This window comes from Micromys minutus, assembly GCF_963924665.1.
Source record: "Micromys minutus genome assembly, chromosome: 13".
NCBI classification, from domain to species: domain Eukaryota; kingdom Metazoa; phylum Chordata; class Mammalia; order Rodentia; family Muridae; genus Micromys; species Micromys minutus.
Genome location: NC_137982.1, coordinates 9144768 through 9166873, shown reverse-complemented (window position 1 = coordinate 9166873; position 22106 = coordinate 9144768). Strand labels below are relative to the sequence as shown.

Genomic DNA, 22106 nt, shown 5'->3' with positions numbered 1-22106 from the left:
AGACACCTTATTAGACTCCAGATAAGAGGAGCCACTGACATCTTCAGAGCTCCATTTCCTCACCGGTAGGAATATCAACAGCATTGACTTTAAGGAGCTGTTGGAAGGTAAGGTGGATAGGGGCTGCAGATCTTTCAAAGGCTGCAAGAAAAGCCTGAAGGCTGGAAGGCTAGAAAGAAGCTGCTGGAGCATTTGGGATTCTGGGACCAAACCAGAAACCTAGTGGCAGTGTCCTGCTCAGCCTTCCTGCTCCTCTGTGGGAATCTTAATGCCTCAGGATTTTCTCATACAGCAACAGGATGGTAGAACTTAGCCAGGTTCATCCAAGCTCTGTCATGTGTCCCTATGCCATAGAGTTTACCCTGGTCTTTTGTGTTACTGAGAGGATCTGGAAGTATGTATGCATGCATTTGCATTGGATTTGGGGCTCAGAGCTGAAGTGTGTGCAGGGACACAGCTGGATGTGAGCCTTAGCCATGGCTTGATAGCTGTGGGATATTGCACCAGCTTCTGGCTTCTGCACTCATCTTTTCCGGGGATCATCCTAAGTGGGTTTTGAAGATTAAATGAGAAACTGTACTCAACCCAGAGCAAATGATTTATTAGTTTCAGAGAGAAAGTGCTGTGGCTCAAAGCACCTGGTTAAAAGGAAGGTAAGGCAAAGATTAGAGGCTAAGGCTTCAGAGTGTGAGGGCTGCAGTGTGTTCAAGGGGATCTGAGAACTGAGGACTGTTTGTCGTGGGCAGAGGGTGAGCTTTGCAAAGGATGCTGGGTAAAGGAATCTAAGAGTGGGAAGAACTTGACAGAAGGACACAATCTAAAAGTGTACTTGAGGAGTGAAGGAGTGCTTAGGTGACCTGAGCAGAGCTGAGAGAGAGCCCGTCTGTCCTAGCCACAGGCACACAGCAGGGTAGAGCACCTGTGGACAGAACAGGGGCAGGTGATGCTGCCACAGCAGCTCTGCAGATGAAGGGAAGATGGAGGGGCCAGTGGCACCCAAAAAGCTGGTTGTGCTTTCCTTCTTTCCCGTGATGCTCGTGTCTGAGTGGAAGGGTCTGGGATGCCAAGGAAAGTCAAAGGTGAGGAGAGGCAGGGCCTGTGTGACAAAGGCCTAGAGGAGATGGGAAAGGGAAGTCCTGGGAGCTGTCATAAGGGAAACAGAGCTACAGACAGCTTAGGTACAGTATGAAGCCTGTGGCTTATCTTCTTCTGGAAGAATGGATACAAAGAGGGTATTGGAGTGGGAAGCATGCTGACTGTTCAAGACCATGAGAGAGCCCCAAGCACTGACAGTGGCCCAGGTGAGAGAGCACACAGCACTTAAGTATCTCCGATTCCATTTGCAGCCTGCAAATGCCAACATTAGAGGACATGTGGGCAGTCTGTCCATGCACAGCTGAAAGGATTGAGGGGTAAGGGAACTTCCTTAAGGAAGGGTCTAGAGTGAGTGACAAATTGCAAGAACAGTTGGCCTAAGAGGAGAAGGGGCTCCTGGGGACTGAGCAAGAAAATGGACAGTAAGGTCTCAAAAACCAGAGGTTTGGGGTTCAAGGTGAGAACATAGGATTTTTTTTTTTTTTTTTTTGGCTGGTGAACAGTCCTGGACAGTGAGGAAGGAGGTGAAAGAAGGGGCTGGGGGTGATAGTTACTTCAATCAGAGAGGAAAGGGGGAGATGGGAGGCCATGTTCATTTGCGGAGCTGTCATAGTTGCTGAAGGAGAAAGGTAAAATCTGGTGATGAGGAAGACACCCTTTGTGTATGTGTGTGCATATGAAGGCCAGAGGTTGGTCTCAGGTCTCAGGTTGGGTGGAGTGGACCTCTTCCTTTCTTTCTTTCCCACCCCCTTGAGACCAGCTCTTTCACTGGCCTAAAACTCATCCAGTAGGCTGGTCAGTAAGTTCCAGAAATCCTCTCATCTCAGCTCTTCACAGCTACTCCTAGTTTCTTATGTAGGTGCTGGGGACTTGAACTTAGGTCCTCTTGCCTACACAGCTAACACTAAGCCATCTCCCCAGCCCACTATTTTTAAATCTGGGCTTTTCCTTTTCTCTTCCCAGTTGCTTTTTGTTTTGTTTGTGGATGACTAACTGAATAACATGTTTTGTACCCACAACCATTCTTTTCTATTCATCTTTAACACCAATGGCATTTCCCAAACACTGTCTTGTACATCACCCATCCCAAGTACTAGCTGCGACACCAAAACAGTAAGTTTTGTGTGTTTTATGTGATGGTTTTGTGTGTTAAACATTAGTCTGTAGATATAAAAGCTTATTTCATTCCATAACCCATGGCAGCTATTCAATGTATGTATGGCCTTTTCAACTTTTCAAATATTTAGTGTAAGCACTGTAGTAACAAGCAGAAGGAGGAAGAGCAAAAATCCAGTGCTTATCTATGATTTAAAAAAAATAAGAAAGGGGAATTTCTAGAGGACTCCATAGCATCCTTAATCCCAGATGACCCTTAGTAGGAAGACACTGGTCATGTCCCCTGAGATCTTTTTAAAAAAAGATTGATTGATTAATTGATTTCATGTAGCTGGGTAAACTGTCACTGTCCTCAGACACACCAGAAGAAGGCATTGGATCCCATTACATATGGTTGTGAGCCACCATGTGGTTGCTGGGAATTAAACTCAGGACCTCTGGAAGAAGAGCAGTCAGTGCTCTTAACCATTGAGCCATCTCTCCAACCTGTCCCCTGAGATCTTAATAGTAAGACACTGGGCATGCCCTATGAGATCCGGAATAAGACAGTGTGGTACTCTGGCACTGTTCCCTGTAAGACTACACACAATAAGACAGGAATAATAAAAGACATTTGATTGGAAGAGAAAGCAACTGGGGTGTCTTCACAGTTGACATAACTGTCTATAGAAAATTTTAAAAATAAATTAGTTTTACAAACTCCCCTGGCACTAACGCATAATACAATGCCATTCACCGCACACATAGGGTTGCTTTTGTTGTGCTAGCAATGAAAGATTGGGATCTGAAGGTTGAAAGCACTGTTTGTAATAACACCAGGACCCAAACAGACTTAGGTGTTTATTTTTACAAAATGTGGTTTATATGCTGAAAGCTACAGAGCACTGATGTAAGTAATCAGAGCAGATGTTAGGAAACAGGGAGGGGCAGCAGGAAGGGGCTTCATCTTCATGGATGAAAAGACTCGGTGTCATTTACAATAATTGCTGCTTGTACAGCCCTACAGACTCATTCCAAAGGTTGTGAGGAAGACCAGAGACCTAGAATAACCAGTCTAGTGCTGGGAAAAGAGAGAAACATTACAGATTCACTGTGACAAAAGAGCAGGGGCACCTGGGCCAGTGGGACTGAATGAAGACGGTCTGTGCTGGGACAACTGAAGAGTTCTGCTTGTCTGTCTGTCTCTCTGTGTGTGTCTGTTGAAATGAATTTAGATACAGACTTTAAGTCTTTCATAAAATTCACTTAAAATAGATAATATACTCAGATGTAAACTTTTAGGAGAAGACACAGGCAGGGAGTCTCTATGCCCTTGGGTTTGATGTTGAGCTATTAGAAACCAAAAGACAATCTGTGAGAGGAAAAAAAAATCAGTAAGTTGGCAATTTACTAAGATTTTTTTTATTGTGGAAAAGACATGATTAAAAGAAATCATGAAGACAAAACAGACTGGGAGACATGTGTGCAAAGCACCTGTTTGAAAAACTGTGGTTTGAAGACTCAACAGTATCATCACTAAGGAGGAGGGACACAGGCATCAGCAAATGAGCATGAGAAGATGCTCAGGGTCCTTCATCACCAGGGGCACAGAACATCCATGGCTCTCACTGTCTGAATCCTAGGGAAGCTGCAGAGGACCTGGCATGGAAGGAACAGAACAGATTAGGGACCCACATACATAGATACGCAGTGTGCAGAGGTTCTTAGACAGCAGTCGATTCAACAGAGTTGTATGAAGTCCTACTCTGTGTAGGACCTAGGCACTATAAGTCCATATCTGGCCTGCCATAGAAGGTGCGCATGTACACACACACACACACACACACACACACACACACACACGAGAGACAGAGAGACAGACAGAGAGAGAGACAGAGAGAGACAGAGAGAGACAGAGAGAGACAGAGAGAGACACAGAGAGGCACAGAGAGACACAGAGAGAGAGAGAGAGAGCGCACAAGCAGCACAGCAGTGTTCATGGCAGCCTGTTAACAGTTGTCAAAGATGAAGGATCTTAGATGTTCTTCCACAGGGTGTGGGCAAACACATGGGATGCTGTTTACTTAGTAGAATCACATGGACATAGGGGACTGGGCACTGTATACATCAAGGTTGAAGCCAGTGTAGAAGGCTCCCTATTGTTTTCTGTTTTTTTCTTTTATTGACACTCTGGAAAAGGTAAATCTGTAGAGACTAGATCCATAGTTGTCGAATGGTTGAGAAGAAGTGAGTCTGAGTGGATGGGGCACAAAGGAGTTTGTGTTGGCAGTTGTTTCTTTGCAGGGCCAGGGATAGAATTCAGAAAAAATTTTTTTCTTTATGGGCAAGAGCTTTACCAGTGAACTGTTCCTTCAGCCCAGATTTGTATGTTTAAGAGGATGAGATAATTCCATATATGGTAATGGTAGATATATGGCAGTGTCTTTATGACAACCCACAAAACATTACAGCACGAAGACCTCAACACACTCACCCTAGAAATTTCAACTTAAAGATGGGGGCTCCTAGAATAGGTGTACAACAGAAGCACACACTTACAAAATTGTGAGATCACTTCTTTTTGGTGGGCAAAGTTTGCTGATCTGAGTTACCTCTGGAGTCACATGGGACATGGTTCTGATGATGGGAGTCTATATAGTGCTCTTGAAGCTAGATGAGATTCTGGAACAGAGCTGAAGGACATAGGCTGGCATTGGATAGCTGAGGTGTAGATGGCAGGCCCTGGAAACTGGGTTCTCTCTCTGCTGTGGGAATTACAGGCAGACAGGTGAAAAAGTGACACTCCATAGGCTAATGGCTTAGAGTTGTGAGTAACAGTATGAATACATGTGAGTTTTAGTTAAAAATATAGTCAGGCGGTGGTGGTGCACACCTTTAATCCCTATACTTAGGGGCCAGAGGCAGATGAATCTCTGAGTTTGAGGCTTGTCTGGTTTACAAAGTGAGTTCTACAGTAGCTAGGGCTATACAGAGAGAAACCCTGTCTCATCCCACCCCCCAATATGTTTACATTGAGAAATATAGAATGTATACATGGGTAATACATGTATGTGCTCAAAAGTTACTACAACTACTTTCCAGCTCAGAGTTGTGTAGGGCTCTGTCTCCTTTGTTTTCTTCCATGGCAGGCCAGACATAGACTTACAGTACCTGTATTCTGCACAGAGTAGGCCTTCATGCAGCTCTGTTGAATTGACAGTTGCCTAAGAACCTTTGCACATTGTGTGTGTGGGTTCCTAATCTGCCCTGTTCCTTCCAGAATCATGCCAGGAAAATGTGTGAGATTTGTCTGTTGAATTACAAATATAAAGTACCATACTTGTGATTATGTGGTATAGAAACTGCACATATTAAATATAAGTTTTATAAGCTTCTGTTTGGTGCCCAGAGTAACTATTTTCAGAAACAACTGGTAAACATTTGAATATGAATTTAATTTTCACAAGTCCTTGGAAAAAATGATTCTATGGAAACCTAGGCATGTCCTGCAGGCAGCCATGGCTAATGACACCAAGGCAGCATTTCTGTGATGTTCCCGCTTTATGTAAACAACGAATTGCTGATTGTCAGCATTTCTTGCTTTCTCGTAGTAAAGCAGCAGTAGTTCAGTGGAAGAAGGTGGGTTCTTGCACAGCTTCTTTGTTAGCATCAGCTGTCCTTCACTCGATTCACCTCCTTTCCCACCATGCACCTGTGTCTGTGCATCCCATTTCTCTGCCAAGCTGTCCTGGTGCTCCCAGGCTCTGCTGTGCTGATGCAAATAGCCATAAATGAGAAGCACTAATTGGCTGTCTGCTCTCTGTGTTTCCTTGTGCTGTGAGTCAGCCTCGTGTTGATAGACAACTTTCTTGTTGCCACTAACAGACTCCAGGCCCAGGATTTGTTGGTAGATGTGAGAGGCCAGCACAATAAAGATCTACACCAAAGCTACCTTCATGGCTGGCCTATGCTGCAACCGGAAGACCCATACCCCCAGGCCTAGTAGGACTTTGCATCTTTTATCAATGACAAACCTTTTTTAGAAAGTGAACTTTGAGCTGGGAAGTGGTGTTGCACACCTTTAATCCCAGCACTCTGGAGGCAGAGGTAGGCAGATCTCTGAGTTCCAGGCCCCTTGGTCTACAGAGTGAGTTCAAGGATAGCCAGTGCTACACAGAGAAACCCTGTCTCAAAAAAACTAAAAGCCATAAACCAAACAGACAAAAACAAAAACTCAAAACCCAAAGTGAAGTTTGTTGCAACTATGCAAATATCAGCAAAACCACCTTGTGTTGGGCTTGGCTGGGAATATGGATTTATGGAAAGTAAGTAGTACGGTAAGTAGGCAGTTCTCTTTGTCTGAACATCTGTCTATCCTTCATTTGTTCATCCATTCTTTATTCCATCTTCTCCCCACATCTGGATCCTCCTGAGCAGAGGCTGTGTCATCTCACTGCTCTCGATGATAAGGAGAATGTCTGTCCCCACTGTGTTACTCTAGAGGAAGCAGGGCAGGAAGAGGGGCCCATCTGGGAGTAGGTGCCACATGGAACTGTCTACTTCATGTGATTTTAGGCCCTGTTCTCAAAGCTGCCTGGCCTTATGGAAATTCTACAGTGATGGTGGGCAAAGGGTCATATGAGCAGCCTGACATTTAACCACTTTTCTGGTGTGTGTGTGTGTGTGTGTTTAACTCTACAGGTCAGTTTTTGGGTTGTACGAGAAATTCTAACAGCACAGACTTTAAAAATAAGGGCAGAAATCCTGAGCCATTTTGTGAAAATAGCCAAGGTAAGCTGTTTGTTTATTACTCAAAATATATTTCCTCAGAACTTTGCCTTGATCCTGCTAGATAGGGCTACCTACCATGGTGGGAGGCTGTGACCTGAACTCCCTAGGCAGAGCCACCTGTGAGGTCCACCTGACTGCTGGTGCCTCGTGTGAGCCTTAGAAATATGTCCCTTCTCACCCTATAATTCTATGGCCAGCTATTCTCCTTACTTAGACTCCTGGCCTCTGCTTGTGGCCCAGTGGTTCCCTGAAATTCATCCATTCCTCTTTGGGTTTTGCCAGTGTTGGGGGCTGTTGTAGTTAGCCCCAGTGCCTTTGATCTAGGCATGTCTTGCGCAATTATATCCCCAGTGTCCCTCACACCCATTCTGAGATAAGGCCTGGACCATTTGACCCTGCTGCCTCTATTCTGATAGGCTCTGTTCATTCTTTGAGTCAGGTCCTCCTTCCCCTCCTCTCTTCTCATCTCTGCCTGTCAGGCTGTGTTATGCAGTGGCTCTCCTGGACCACTGTCATGTTCCCACTACCTGGGTCTGCCAGAGTCTCCTTGGCAGCATTGATCTACCTAGTTCATAGCTTCCTTCAAGTACACATGTGCTATCTTCCCACCAGGATCCTAGACCTAAGCTGCCCTGGACTCAGGCCCTTTGGTGATGGGTTCTGTGGCAGCTGTTGTGATGGAAATCACAGTACACAGGGTCCCATTTGCACAGTAGGAAGGGGCAGCAAAGAGAGGTGATGGGTACATGCTGAGGGTTCCAGCCAGTAGAACAGGACTCTCCACTATATGCACCCTCAGCCAAGTTGCTGTGCCCCATCCCCAGAATGTTAAAGGTAGCAGTCTGACTGTCAGGGACAGAGACCACTGTCCTGGGTTCTCTGGAAACACTTGGTTCCAGTTTTGTGCTGCTTATGGCTGGGTCAGAAGAGGATGTTGCACAGTCTTCAGTCCTCCTGGGGCTTCTGTTTGGAAATGAGCAATGTCTTCACCCAAGGAGCCCAAAATGACCTTAATCTCTGCCTTTTCCCTTTACTGGTGATTATCATGTTGGCTGTGTGTGTCCTGGGTAGGTTCTCACCCTCCCTGAGCATTGGTTTCCCAGTCTCTAAAAGAGAAAGGAACAGGTTAGATAATGCCCTAGAGGCTTTGCCACTCTGGGAGGAGAGTCTGTGGCAGGCACTGCAAGTCAGATGCTCGACTGAAACCTCCCTGGTAACATCTATTCTTACACACAGGAAACAATCAGAGTGTTACAAGATGTCTAAGTGAAGCACTGAGGCTGTCTGGTCAGGACCATGGTTTCAAGTAGGAGCAGACTTTGGGCCATGCCCAAAAGGCTTTTGTCTGTTTATCCTGCCTGTTGAGCTGGGCTTTGTGCAAGGTGCTGGTGCAGGATGATAGATAACACTTCATCTACACTCGCAGAGGACATGCATGTCAACACAGACATTTGAGAACTTATTTAGGAAAGACATGGCAGAGGAAGGGCCACCTGAGGCTGAAAGTGCTCAGCACAAGTAGTGAGGATTGGAAATGAGCCTTCCAGGTGGAGTGGCAGAGACGTGCTCTATCTCAGGTGGCACAGGTACAGGTGCCGCTCAGTTCAACTCTGAGGACACTGAGATGCAGAAGGCCTGGGTAGTTCACCGAAGGACATGCAAGGAGAGCACCAACAGGGGTTATCTGGTTTCAAGCCCTGCTTCTGTCCAGTCAAGCAAGTCAGATTATGAAGATTGGAGACACACCTTCTGAAAAAATGGGAGGAAATGAGCATATGTTTCCTGTGAACTCCTACACTATATTTTCTGTGTGAGATATTTTAAATGTAACTGAATTTCATAAATATGACAACATTTGGCAACACTCAAGCATGTTTTTGTTCTGTTGTCTATGGCAGCAAAATAATGTATTCCATATCTTTTTTCCCCCCAGAAACTTCTAGAACTCAACAACCTTCATTCTCTCATGTCTGTGGTGTCAGCATTACAGAGTGCTCCCATCTTCAGGCTGACAAAAACCTGGGCTGTAAGTTGACCTCCCTCAGTCTGTCTCTTTGATTTTGGCCGTCCTGTTCTTGCTGAATGTCTGCATGGCTTAAACCCCAGGCTTACTCTCACTTACTTGTATGTTTTGCTGGGGCAGGACAGTCACTGGGAACTAAGGAGGCATCTGAACATCCCCATAGCATCAGTGATCCCAGCCCCATATGATTCCAGGGACTGAGGAGGGTGCTGATGTGGCTGGGTTTGGAAGCCCTTGATAGACCTTCCTGGACCTATAGACATCATCTGTACTGGCTGTCAGCATGTGACTTCTGCCCTTGGCTTGGCCAGTTTTTCATCTCTGGCAAGTTTCAAATTGCCCTTGAGAAAGAAGGTCTGGGAATTGATGGCTTGCAGCTGCCATGGGTCACTGGCCATGTAGCTCAGAGTTCTCTGGAGAAACCTATGACCCTCATATAGGAAAAAATGATTTCTTTCTTTTTTCTTTTTTTCATCCTGAGGCCTTGGGTAATTTCAGCTCGGAGGTGGAGTCTGATAGTTATGTAATTGAGTCTGTAGGAAAGTTTTTCTGCTGCAAAAATACTTTAAAAATATCTCGGACTTCTTTATCCTCCTTAGCTGGCACAAGGCCTGACGTGGGGAATAATCGCTATTTCCATAGCTCATTAGCTTTTACCTCCTGGCCTGCCTGGTCCAGAGTCTCTCACAGGGGCATAGCCTAGGCCTTTCAAGACCTGTTTGTATCCCAGGGGCTGACAGAACTCTATAGAATTGCTAGACATGTTTCTTCAACTCATTTCCAAGCTTCTCTCTGCCAGCCTTGGACTGGACTCTGTTTCCTACTTGGCTGGCTCAGGGGCCTTTAAGATGCATAAGGTCAGTGCTGTAGGCAATCTGAAATGAGCCTGCTTCTTCTAGGTGCAAGATGCTTGGCTGTAGCAGGCTGATTTGAGAAGTGTCAGCCTGGAGTCTGGAAACTAGGTTTTTGTTCATATGCCATTCTGAGCCTGGGCCTTCTTTCTCATCTCTGCTCTTTTAGAGTGGCTTGGAGTAGTGGGTTTCTGTTAGTGCTTTGTGGGCCCTAGGGGGTCCTTCATTGTCTTAGGGACCATCTAGAGCTGAAAAAGAGAAGTGAGAGTACCAAGCAGTTGACCCATTCTCCACTGGAGCAGCCTGTTTACATCTGGGGTGTCTGGGTGAGTTGCAGATGAGCGGTGGTTTTGGAGGTCAGAGCAAATTTGGAAGCTACTGTCTCTGTAGTCACTGCCAGCCCTGTGATTCGAAGGCCATCTGAGCAGGGAGGCTTTTTTTCCAGAAGTATTTTGGAGCTTCTTTTTAAAATAACTTTTCCATGTTCAAGATGCTTACTGTTTGGGGGTTGCTGGAAGTCATGTAGGCACTCAGAGGGCTGAGCTTTGACTCTTCATGTGTGTGTAGACCTTACTGTGGGCAATGCTGTGCCTTGTGGGACCTCATGGGGGAGGGCCAAGTGAATAAAATGACAGGAGCAGCTGGGCTATATTTATGTCATCAACAGAAGGTTGATGTACTCAGGGTCAAGCAGGACCCTCAGTGAAGCTTCAGTGTACCCAGAGGGTTCTGTTTACTGCTGGGGCTGTGGACAGTGTCAGGTCAGAGTAGCATTTGGACTATGTGGTTTGTCAACTACAGCTCATGGGACTGGCTCTGCATAGCAGCTTTGTGTCTATGCTCTAATGAAAGTGAACCCCTTCAGGTTCTAGAGGAGCCTGAACCAAGCATTCACGCAGGGCTGCTGTCTCTGCTACCTTGTGGCATGTGGCTGACAGAACGCAGGGAACTATCCTACCAATAATCAGGAAACTTGGAGGACACAGTAATCTCTCTTTTCTAAAACCCTTCCCACTATGTCCAAGGGCTTTTAGCTGGGCTGCTTCCCTGGCTACAGAAGATACAACATTCTAGGGACTACAAGTGTCAGGGAAAGGGAGGTTGTGCACACTGTGTGTATTATAGCCTCAGATTCCCAAGTCATTGAGTCAGGGAATAGTTCATTCTTAGAAAAGCTACTATCTAGCCTTGATTCAGATTTGTTCCCCTGCTTCAGCTGCTTTGTTAATTCAAGATCAGCCTTGGTACAGGTCATTGGTGAAAAGTAGGGCCCAAAGCCATCCTCTTCCCCCCTCAGCTGGTGTCCCTGGGCCCTGTGCAAAGGATGACCCTCTGTTACCACATATGGTAGAGCAGCCATGTTCTCTGCCACCCTGTCTGCCTCCTCCTACATTTTATCTCTGGGACCACCTGGCACACACTGTCTGAACTACTTGTTGTCCGTAATTGTATTCTTTTGCCTTTAATGTCTGGTGATAAGATTGGCCATGGAATGTTGCTGCTTCTTTCTTTCGTTCCTTGAACTAGGACCCCTGAGATTTTATGGGCCAGGAGCAAGGGGTTCCAGTAGCCCAAATGTCTGGTGCCTTCATAGATCTTGTTTTGCAAAAGAAAAAAACTGAGGTTCTAATGGGTAGGGTAGCCAAAGATCTCTGAGTAGATAAGTGCCAGCACCAGTGGGACACAGCTTGATCTTGTTGGACCCTATAGTCTGGTTGCCCACCGTGTGGACCCCCGTGATGGTGGAAGGCCAGTGCAGATAGGGCTATGTCCTTAGAAAGTGGGGATGAGAAATGTGGCTGTCCCATTGCATGTGACTGGGCAACTGAGCATGTTTGCCTCTGGGTGTTGTGCTTTGGTGTGATTTGAAACCTTGGATATCTAGGAGACCTATATAGAAGGTGACAGTGTCCAGGCATAGGAGGGGAGGAGACCTGTTGTCTGGCTAAACTCTGGGTGACCTTCAGTACTTTTCAGTAGACACTAGCTAGGTCAGGGTAGCCAGTGAGCCTGCCCAGGGCCAGACTGACTGCAGCTGAGTACAGGCCTGTACACATTAGGATCTGAATACATGGTGACTGGATCCATAACATGGAGTCATGGTCAGCCTGGAAAAACACAAGCACTGACTTTATTCCAGAGTTGGAGCGACTTTGGAAGACTGCCTCCTCAAAGCCATGAAGCCTAAGCAAGATACTATACTAGCCAATTCTGGTTTTCTGAGCATGCATCCCCTTGCGGCTCTCATTCATTCTACAGATCAAATACCTATTGAATGTGTGCTCATTGCCAGGTTCCAGGGCTTAGGCCTTGAGCTCGTGGCTTTCCTGCAATCTGGGAAAGATCCATACTGTTCTTGGAAATTAGCATGTGCTTCCCTGGCTGGCACAGTGATCAAGGAATGTTGGTTGAATGCATAAATAATGAGCAAGGATCAGTGTGACAGGAGTGATTATATTGGGTGTGGATAGAGGAGGGCTCATGCAGCTTCTGTGTGAGTGCTCAGGGGAGCACTCCTCCAGTTCGGCCTTTATGCCAAGATTTGAATGACAAGAGCATGAGCAACTGCAGAGGGTGAGGGGTGGGGATAGCTGGTACTTACATGTGTAAGGAAAAGAGCTTTGGTCACTAAGGGACCCACAGGTCAGTATAGCTGGGCTCAGCCTCGGACAGAGGGAACCATTCGGGTGTTCAGACAGGCTTTAACAGGAGATGGACGTAATTTTGTTTAGTGGTGTCTGTCTCTGTGTGTGTGTCTATGTGTGTGTGTGTGTGTGTTTAATCACTACATTAATGTATAGAAAACAAATTAGGAGAAATGGAGACCAAGACTAGAAACCAGGGGCCCAGTGAGAGTGGGTGAGGGCATAGTCCAGGAGCTAAGTAAGTGGATAGAGTAGGGGACCAGAGTGATGCAGAGTGTTCTGAGGAGAGGCCTCTAGAGTCCTTGTGGCTAGATTGTTGAGGGGGGAGGGAAGGGGGAATCTCTTCCTTGGTTTGAACCTTGCAGCTGGTAAGTTGCTAAGATCTCTTTGTAATCAGAATAATCCTGGAAGAGGCTAGCTTATTCCTGAGAGATCTAGGTCATGGAATTTGTAAAGTGTAGAGCAATCACCTATTAATTCCATATGACACGTGCACTGTCTGTTTGTCCTGTGCATGTGCCCAGAGTGACCCTCTCTTTCCTACCAAATTGGTCCAGAGTTTGATTCACATGCAGCAGCGAAGTGAAAACTGAAGTCCTTGGCATGGAGATCACCACTGGTGGGCAATAGCCTGGTCTGCTGGGTGTGACCTGGAAGGGCACCATACAAGATCAGTGTTCCCAGTCTCCCATCTCCAAGTAAGAAGGACACCAGGGCCAGCAGATGCGTGGCATTCCTGTGCTTTGGATCTGAGACCCATTAGTCCAAGAAGCGCTGCTGCTCCTCGTGTCTTCAGCAGCACCGCTGGCAACTCTCCTATGGCATGATAGAGGAGGCTGGAGGATGCCTGGGCTGCCAGGCTCAGATGGCTCTGAGCTTTGTTCTAGGTGGAAGTTGAACCAGATGAAGCAGATAGGGAGATGGGAGGCCAAGGAAGGCAGTGGTAGAAACTTCTGGCCACTGCTCCTGTCCCTAGGCAGGAGCCAGCTGGAACTGCTCCTCAAAAGTTCCGAACTGCTGGGAAGCCAATGTTTCACCTTCTGTGCCTGCCAGTGCTATAGAATTGGGCACTGCCAGTCTCTACCTCCTGGAAGCTTTCCCCCAGGCTAGTACCTTTTCCTCTCTTCTGACAGCTGGCTTCTTTTGTGACTGGGTGTGGTGGTTCTCTAAGGTTCTGACCTTGGTCTTCACCTTGATGTTTCTTTCCTTGGTGAGCATACTTACCAGCTTGGAGGGCTTCAGCTGTCACTGAGTTCTCCAAGGTCAGACTCTCATGAGCCCCACTCCCCCTGTAGTGCCTGCTCTGTCTAGTCCCAGTTCTCCACTGTGTCTTCCTTTAACCGCATACATGCTGCCTGTCTGAAATCTGACAATCTGACAGTGACTCCTGGAGAGAGGTGGCCAGAACACTGTCTTCACAAACTGTGTTTTAGACCTTTGGGCAAGTGGCAGCGTAAGATGAGGAATAAGTCTTTTTTCCCTCCTTCCCTGCCTCCTGCCACACCATGTGTACACAATAATGCTACATAAAATATAGCCACGTTAACACAATAAGCAGAGCCACACTACAGGCCAAGAGGGCTAAAAATAAAATGTGAGCTATATCCCAGAGTCTGGGCCTTGAGCTGTAAAGATGATCCAGCGAGGCCAGGCCTTTGGAGCTGGGGCCCAGACTTGGAGAGGAGAGGCCCGACTTCAGGTCCTCCCACAGGGTGCTACAAGTATGCTGTGTACACCTGTCTGTTGTCATGTTACCTCAACAGAAACTGTTCAGTCGAGAGGACCCAAAGGGAGGGAAGACAACTGTGATCATCTTTATGCAGCCTCATGTGGCTATGCTTTGGGGTCTGAATGAATGCAGCTCTATAGGCGTGAGAGGCCAAGGCTACAGGGAAGAAATGAGAGGCCTGGAAACTAAGAAGTAGGTGCCTTCAACCTCTATCTTAAAGCAAGGATTAGAGTAGATAAGTAGAAAGTGTCCAGCACTGTGCCCAGCACATAGATGTATTTTCAGCTCTCCTGGGCTGTTCTTAAATGGGCTGCAGAAACTGTCATCCCTGAAAGCAGACCTGTATGTATGACCTGGACTATCACCGACTTCCATCATTCTCTTTGCTTCTGGCCGTACCAGTCTGTCCTCACACCATGCTGGAGTAATCTCCCCTGTGTACAGTTCAGGGGTTTGGACACCTGGCTAAAGAGAGCTTTGGTTTGTTTTTCTTGTCCTGCCCTCCCCTCTGCTTGCCCCATATCCCACTGCTCCTGCAAAGCAGCTCCAGTGCGTGCTGATGTTCTCATACAGCGTTATGGTAAAGATCACCAGCCAGTCTAACCATTTACACACACAGCTCTCTATTTCAGTGATGCTTTTGAATAAAGGGAAGATTCTGAGCCTGAACTGGAGGGTTGGTATGTGCTCATGGGTGGTACACCTGGGGTGTGCCACACTCATGAGCACTGAATGTTTTATTGAGCACCAAGAACCTAATAGTTTTTTTTTTTTTTTTTTAACAAAGAGACCAGACACCAAGCGGTTTCCCCCATACTTCATACCCAAAAGGCAAGTTTCCCTCCCTCTCCTACCTTTTCATTCTTATCCAAAACAATACTTGCTGTATTTTAGCCTAGCTGTTGTTCCCCCAAACATCCCTCAGTATCCCTACCTCCAAGCCACTTTTCCTGCCTTTGTGACCTCTGGTGCCTCTTTGGACTCCTCTATGCTAAACGTCCCCACCTCAAAATGGCTTTGTTCACTTCCTCCTGGCCCCTTGAAGTGTTCTGTGGCTTCCTTACATCTGTGGGCCCTTCTCAGTGCTCAGCCCAGCTGAATATGAATAGAATGCCCACTCGCATACCAGCTCTGTCCCAGGTGAACCTTGGCCAGTGTGCATGTTAGGAATATGCTGTGGTAAATATTTAAAATACCGTGACTTATCCCTTTATCAATCTTTGCCTCCAGTTGTAGATCTGGGAGTCATTTGAGGTCTGTCTCCTGAATTGCCATGAGTAGAATAAAATAAATAAATAAATATTAAATGAATGCATGATGAAAATTGTCTCATGAAAGTATAAGTAGAAAATGTATGTACATTTGCCTGTGTATGTCTATGCAGCTGTTAAAGGATTACTTGAAAAGATAAAATTCTGGTTCTTAGAAATACAGAACAAGTACTTGCCAAAGATTTGCCAACATAAAGTGCAGTAAGTGCATCACAGAAGCAGACGGCCACACTGTCACAGCCCCAGTTGGGAGTGCCACGGCATCTCTAACGTACACTGAGAACGAGGGTGTCAGATTAACCAGGATTCCCAAGATGACTGTCGGCGGTATCCATAAGACAAAACTTTTTGCTTATGGGCAGAAATTTGTTTATATGACTATTTTCTATAAGTTAATTTCAACCTGTTTGGGCTTAAAATAGCCTCAGACAAAGGCAAACAGCCCAAATACCACTGAAATTCAAAGTACCAGCTTTTTCATAAGTGCTGTTCATTGCGGTTGGTGTGTGGCACTGGGATGGGACTTGGAAGCCTTTTTGTCCTTCAGAACAGACACTAAAAAGCCAGAGGTAAAAAAAAAAAGACCCCACTTTAGTTCCTTGCAGATCCCACACTATACTCCTGCATCCGCCAGCACTGAGCATTCCTTCCACACCAGCCAGCAGCAGACGCGGGGACTGAAGTAGGATTTGGAGCCAGTTTTAAGAATTATATCTGGAGCAACAGGCTCTTTGTTGAAAATGGATCCACATATGAGGAAATGTTATTTTTTCCCCTCAAGGCAAAGGAACACAATGCCAGTGTCCTTGTAAGTTGGAATTGGAGGGGCTTCATGGAGGTGACCTCCACATTTGAGCTACTTTGCCAGACCGGGAGGAGTTCCTGGGTATCAGATAGCAGGTGCACACTCATAGCCCTGGGGGTGTGAGGAAATCAGCTCCTGGCCTGGCGTCTCAGTGGCCTGGATCCTCCTGGAAGCCTTTGTGCTTCTCAGTCTCAGTTGTCCTTCAGAGGGGTCACCGGGTACTGTGAAAATGAACAACGCAGGACTCTGTTTTTACCTTGTAATTGGAGTTCATGTTGAGAATGTGGTCTGGACTTGTCTCGGTGCTGAGAGTATGTAACTGCTTCCTGCCTTTGCCGTAAAGGTTTCTGTTTTGACTCTATTTTGTTGACATTTTATAAAACTGCTCTGGGGTCTGGTGCCTGCCGGAAGTGTGGTGGTCAGCTTTCTTTTGTTTCTCACCAGTTTCTCAGTTTTCATATTAAGGTATTCCTACCTCTCCACTTTCCTAGCCTCTTGCTTGGAATGTTCTGCTCACTTATTTTGGGCATCCTTGTTTAGTTATAAGTGTTTTTATTAGCAGAGCATTTTTATTCCTTTTAATATAGTTTTCTGCTAACAGTGGTTCAGCCTGCTGTGAGCTCAAGTTTGTCTTGTCAAAAATCTATAACCTTGGCTTTTCTTCCCTTTCTCATAAGGATTATTTAGACTCAGACTTTTCTAACACACCTGGTTTCCAGTCATTGTGATGTTTCATCTGCTCTGTTGTTCTGGCCAATGACTGACTGCCAGTTGCATTCCTTCTGTGGGGAGGGAAGGGGAAGGAGAGCAAGCTGGGCCAGCACTGTTGTTCCTCACAGGCTTCATTTGCCAAGTAAAACACAAACGCAGCTTTGCAGTAAGTTGGGATGATAGTAATCATCATGGACGGTGCCCTAACACTTCTCAACTTGGCTGTGTTTCAAAGCCACTGTTTTCCCAAGTGTGGTATACAGTGTCCTATATAATGTGTGTGTGTGTGTGTGTGTGTGTGTGTGTGTGTGTGTACAAAGAGACGAAGAAATACTCAAAATGCTCCCATATTATTCCTTACTCATTCTGTACCGAGATCCTGAGTCCTTCGGCTGTCTCAGACTAGGAGGTTTTTCATAATCTCACTCCCTTACCTTGTTCCCTGGGCATAATGACTGCAGTATTTGTCTAACTCTGGTTAAGCAACAGCTGTATTTTATTACATGTAGTTCTGATGGCCCTTTTCTGAGGTTTCTTATCAATGCTGAAATTTGAGAGACCCTCAGTTCATATTTTCTGATTAATCAAATCCTATTTTTAAAGACCTAAATCTGAAAAGAATTTTTACCATCATAATACATACACATTAATTTTAAAAGATTGCCAAGTACTGAAAGGCTCATTGACACCTCGAATTCTCCCTGCTTCTCTACTCTCTTTTCACTCCCTCCCTCTTTAGAGGTAAACCTTCTAGGTTGGTGGTTTCTTCTTGGAGTCTGTGCCACAACTCCACCCATGAGCATTTACCACAGTTTATTGATCTACCAACTTTAGGTAACATATAGACATAGCTTAGTTTTCTAGGCCCAGCTTCCACATTTCTCCATCACAATAGTTTAGCATCTTGAGTAAATGGGTATTCAGAATCCTAGTGGCTAACAGTGTGTGAGCAGGCTTCACTGTACAGTCAGAAGGTGAAACAGGAGTATTCTTTGCTTTCTTGAGTAGTTTACTTGGTCATTCCAGTTTTCTTTTAAAAAGTTCCAGGCCAGGACAGTGAGTTGGCTCAACAGGGAAAGACACTTTTACCTGAGCCCAGTAATCTGAGTTCAGTCCTGGAAGCTCATGTCATAGGTACATTCATTGTCTTCACACAGATAACTGCAAAAGTTCCCTTCCCATATTAGCCACCTGTTCTCCACATTTATATATAATCTTAAAATTGTTTATTTTTATTGCATAAACCATCCCTCATGGCACAAATGTGCATAAAAAAGAAAAGCCAGGTGTGGTGTGAAGGGGGTGGTCCTGATGCTAAGGTCCTGTTCCCTAGTTGGTTCTTGATCTATCAGTAAAGAAAACTGGACGGAAGGTACAGGCAGGGCTTCCCAGTCCCAGGAAGAAAAGGCAGACGCAAGGAAAGAAGGAGTTTTTTTTGCCATGCTTTGGAGGGAGAAGAAATCAGTAGCCATGTGAGGTCTTGGGAGGAGCTGGGCTTGTTGCCACTACCATAGGCAGGTGGTCATGGATGTTTGGCACGGCCTAGATGGATTTGCCACTGAAATGTAGGGCAGGTGGGAGGTACCAAGCTAAGAATATAGATAAGGGCAAGATAGCAAAACCTAGCAATTGTGCCAAGAAGGCAAGTAGAAAAGGAACAAACTGTGTGTGTATCTTTTGTCCAGGAACTCAAGGGAAACTAGGAGGGGGCTGGTAGTGTGGTCACCTCCTGGAGTAAATGTGGTAGCATAAAGCTACATGAAACAGTGGTGCACACCTTTAGACCCAACATCCAGAAGGCAGAGGCAAGTGGATCTCTGTGAGCTTGAGGCCAGCCTGCTCTACAGAGTGAATTTCAGGACAGACAGGTATGCATAGAGAAACCCTGTCTTAAAAGAAAAAACAACAGAATCAAATGATATCTCTTTTAACATTAAAGGCATTATTTAGTGTATGTGTATGAGTGTTGTATCTGCATGTATGTCTGTACCCCACTTGCACGCTTGGTGCAAGTGAGAGGCCAGAAGAAGGCATTGGGTCCTCTGTGGCTGGAGTTACAGATGTTCATGAGCAGTCGTGTGGGTCCTCTGCAAGCGCTTTTACCCGATTCTTGATGGGATGACTCTGCTTGACAGATCGCCACTCACTGCTCCCACACCTATTACTCACTCATCTGCCGTACTGCTAGAACGTGGGTCTGTCCAGTTCTCCACTGAACCATGGGTCCCAGAGATATCTGGGTGAGCCACCCAGTACTAGTGATGGTGAACCTGAAATACAGGCAATAGTCTGGCTTCTTTCTGCCTTTGGATTAACAGAGGCCAGCTGAGTTGTATACAGCAGTGCTCTCCACACAGTAAAGAATGACATCATTTCCTGCCCACTTGTTCCTGTGACGAATAGCTTGAAACAAGCAGTTAAGTAGAATTGTTGCTAGCATCTGTGTAGTGTCCCTGCCCTTGTGTGTCTGGGACATCTCCATGAAAAAAATAAAAGCTGTTTCTTGGTCTCTGGCTGCTTCAGCCCTAGAGGCATTCCTCTAAAATATATCTGCCTCCCCTGTGCTGTACCTGGGCTGTCACCACCCAAACTCAGTGGGCTCTCCTATGGATAAATCATTGTTGGCTCCAGAGACTGAGGATGGAGGGATCTGACAGAGCCTTCCCAAAACAGGCTGGGGCTTTCTTAGGCATTAGGCACTTGTACCCAAGAGTGGGACCTGCAGACTGAGGACCCAGGAGCCGTCTGCTTTCCCTATTCCACTTTTCTCTGCTGCATGGGCTGCTGGACAGTGGCCTGCTTCATTCTGATGGGCATGGCAGCTCTATTAGTTGATGTCCTTACATAGACCATTGGATTATCAAGACTAAGTTTGGCCACAGACATACCAGGTCTAAGGTCTCCTTCGTTTACACTCCCGGCCTTAGGCATTAGCCATTGACCTCCAGTTTCAGGAGCTGGAATTGGTAGAACTCCCCTTAGTCTCATGCCCAAACCACACATCCTCATGACCCCACCCCAGCCCCTCTTTTCAAGTTTAGCTGCTGCTGCTGCTACTTCCTCTTCCTCTTCTTTCTTCTCCTTCCTTTTTCTTCCTCCTCTTCTACCTTCTTCCTCTCCTTTACTCAAAGCCATTGCATTGAAGATGCATCTTAGCATTTCCTGGCACTAGACTTTGATTTGGCACATGACTGTAAGTCCTAGTGTCAATTTTATACTCTAGGAGTTAAGGACTCTGCCCCTTTCTAGAAGCTGCAGTGTATACACTGAGCCATCCTTTCTCCCCCAGGTCAGTAGCTTCACATGCCAAGTACTCAGTCATCAGAGCTTGTCTCATGTCTGATAATGCTTGCTCACATCTTGACCATTGGCTCTATAGATGGCTGCTTCTAAAGAAAAGAAGGTTCTTTTGTGAAACACCATTCCCAGTAAAATATGACATAGGATGTGGGGGAATCTAGAGGAGAGCCCCAAGTTGCAGCACTATCCTGTCCTCCTGGCACATTCACTTGAGTCATGTGTCAGTTGGTGGCATCTTTCAGCATGATGTATTTGGGGAAAGAGACTGGCTAGAGCTTTGGAATGACTCTCCTGGGGACCATGAGCAAGTTGCTTCACTCTCTGAGTTCTGTGCTGTTGTAGAGTATTTGTCCTCACAGAGATCAGTCTTGGATGTGTACTGAAGGAGTTAGTAAGCATCCTGGGCCAGTGGACAAGGCAGCTCCAAGGCTGACTCCTGTGGAGTCTGCATCTTTACTTCATCCAGGATTTGATATGTTGTTGACATACAGTCAGGTGTTTCCTTTGCTATTTGTCATAGCCCCTGTCCTATCAACTTTTTAGATTTCCCCTCTCAGATAATTTTTTTTCATTCCAGCTTTTGAATCGAAAAGACAAGACCACTTTTGAGAAACTGGACTACTTGATGTCCAAAGAGGACAACTACAAGCGAACTCGGGACTACATCCGAAGTCTGAAGATGGTGCCCAGCATTCCCTATCTAGGTATGAGTCTCAGTTGGCTTATTTTATTACTAACTTTCCAGGCAACATGCTTAGGGTCAAATAAGATGTTTTTATAGTTTCTAGTTGAGATGTTTCCAAAGCAGCGGGGATCATGGGTAAAGAGGTGATTTGGTTGACTCCTTGGTTGGAGCAGGCTGTCTATGCTTCCCAGGCTAGGAACACTAGTGAGGTAGAAACAAGGTGACTCTGTCTTATGTACCTTGACTCCGAGAGCCAGGATTCCTGCACTCTGAGGTCCCCAGGCTTACAGGCTGCAGCCCAGATGGGCCATGATGTCTGTAGGTCATGATGTCTTGCTGGTTCATTCAGATCTTCCAAATGGGGGTGCCTAGGCATAAGTCCACTCTTCCAGTTTTCTGGTCATTATTTGTATGTCTCATAAAATTCAGCAAAAGAAACTCTAGGAACAATTGCTAAAATTTCTAGTTATAAGATACTATGTTCATTATAGGAATTGGTAGGAGAAGAACGTTTCTTTAGTTATCCACTGAAAGATATTTTGCTTTATATCTCACTTCTCTTGGCATGTGTAAAATGTGTTTGCTCACGTCAGACACCTCCTGCTGTCTGTATCTGTACTGTGGCTCCATGCTGTCAGTTGGATTTGTCAGGCTCAATCCTCCTCTTCCCTGCTGCTGTCTACACTGCCCAAACTCTCTGTGGTGAATCACCTTATGCTGTAGAGACTTGTGTGCGTGCGTATGACTTTGCTTTGTCATGGCTTCTTGGACGCACAGGTAACTAGGTCAGCATATGTGTGCAGAGCACACCTTCAGGTTGTTGTTATTGTGAAATAAGACACGGTCATGCTGCTGCTTCCTCTCTTCTGACAGGGTTTCTCTGTGTAGCTCTGGCTGTTCTGGAACTAGCTACGTAGACCAGGTTAGCCTCAAACTCAGAGATCCTCTCAGATCAAACTCAGAGATAGCTCTGCCTCCTGAGAGATGGGATAAAGGTGTGTGCCCACACTGCCCAGCAGACATTTTCATTTCAAATCTATTTTTCTTTCCTTTTTATCTTGCCAGTTTTGATACATGAAAAATGCTGTATGTAGTTTGGTCTTCA

General features: G+C 46.0%; 1 protein-coding gene across 1 annotated transcript in view; it reads left to right on the top strand.

Moving 5' to 3' along the window:
* The window catches only part of RALGPS1 (Ral GEF with PH domain and SH3 binding motif 1), a 228257-nt gene that overhangs the window by 82101 nt on the left and 124050 nt on the right, over positions 1-22106 (top strand). Inside the window, exons 6-8 of the mRNA XM_080927222.1 lie at positions 6892-6981; positions 8915-9007; positions 20894-21020. Of these exons, the coding sequence (XP_080783348.1) occupies positions 6892-6981; positions 8915-9007; positions 20894-21020 (310 nt within the window). The remainder of the gene's footprint in view (positions 1-6891; positions 6982-8914; positions 9008-20893; positions 21021-22106) is intronic.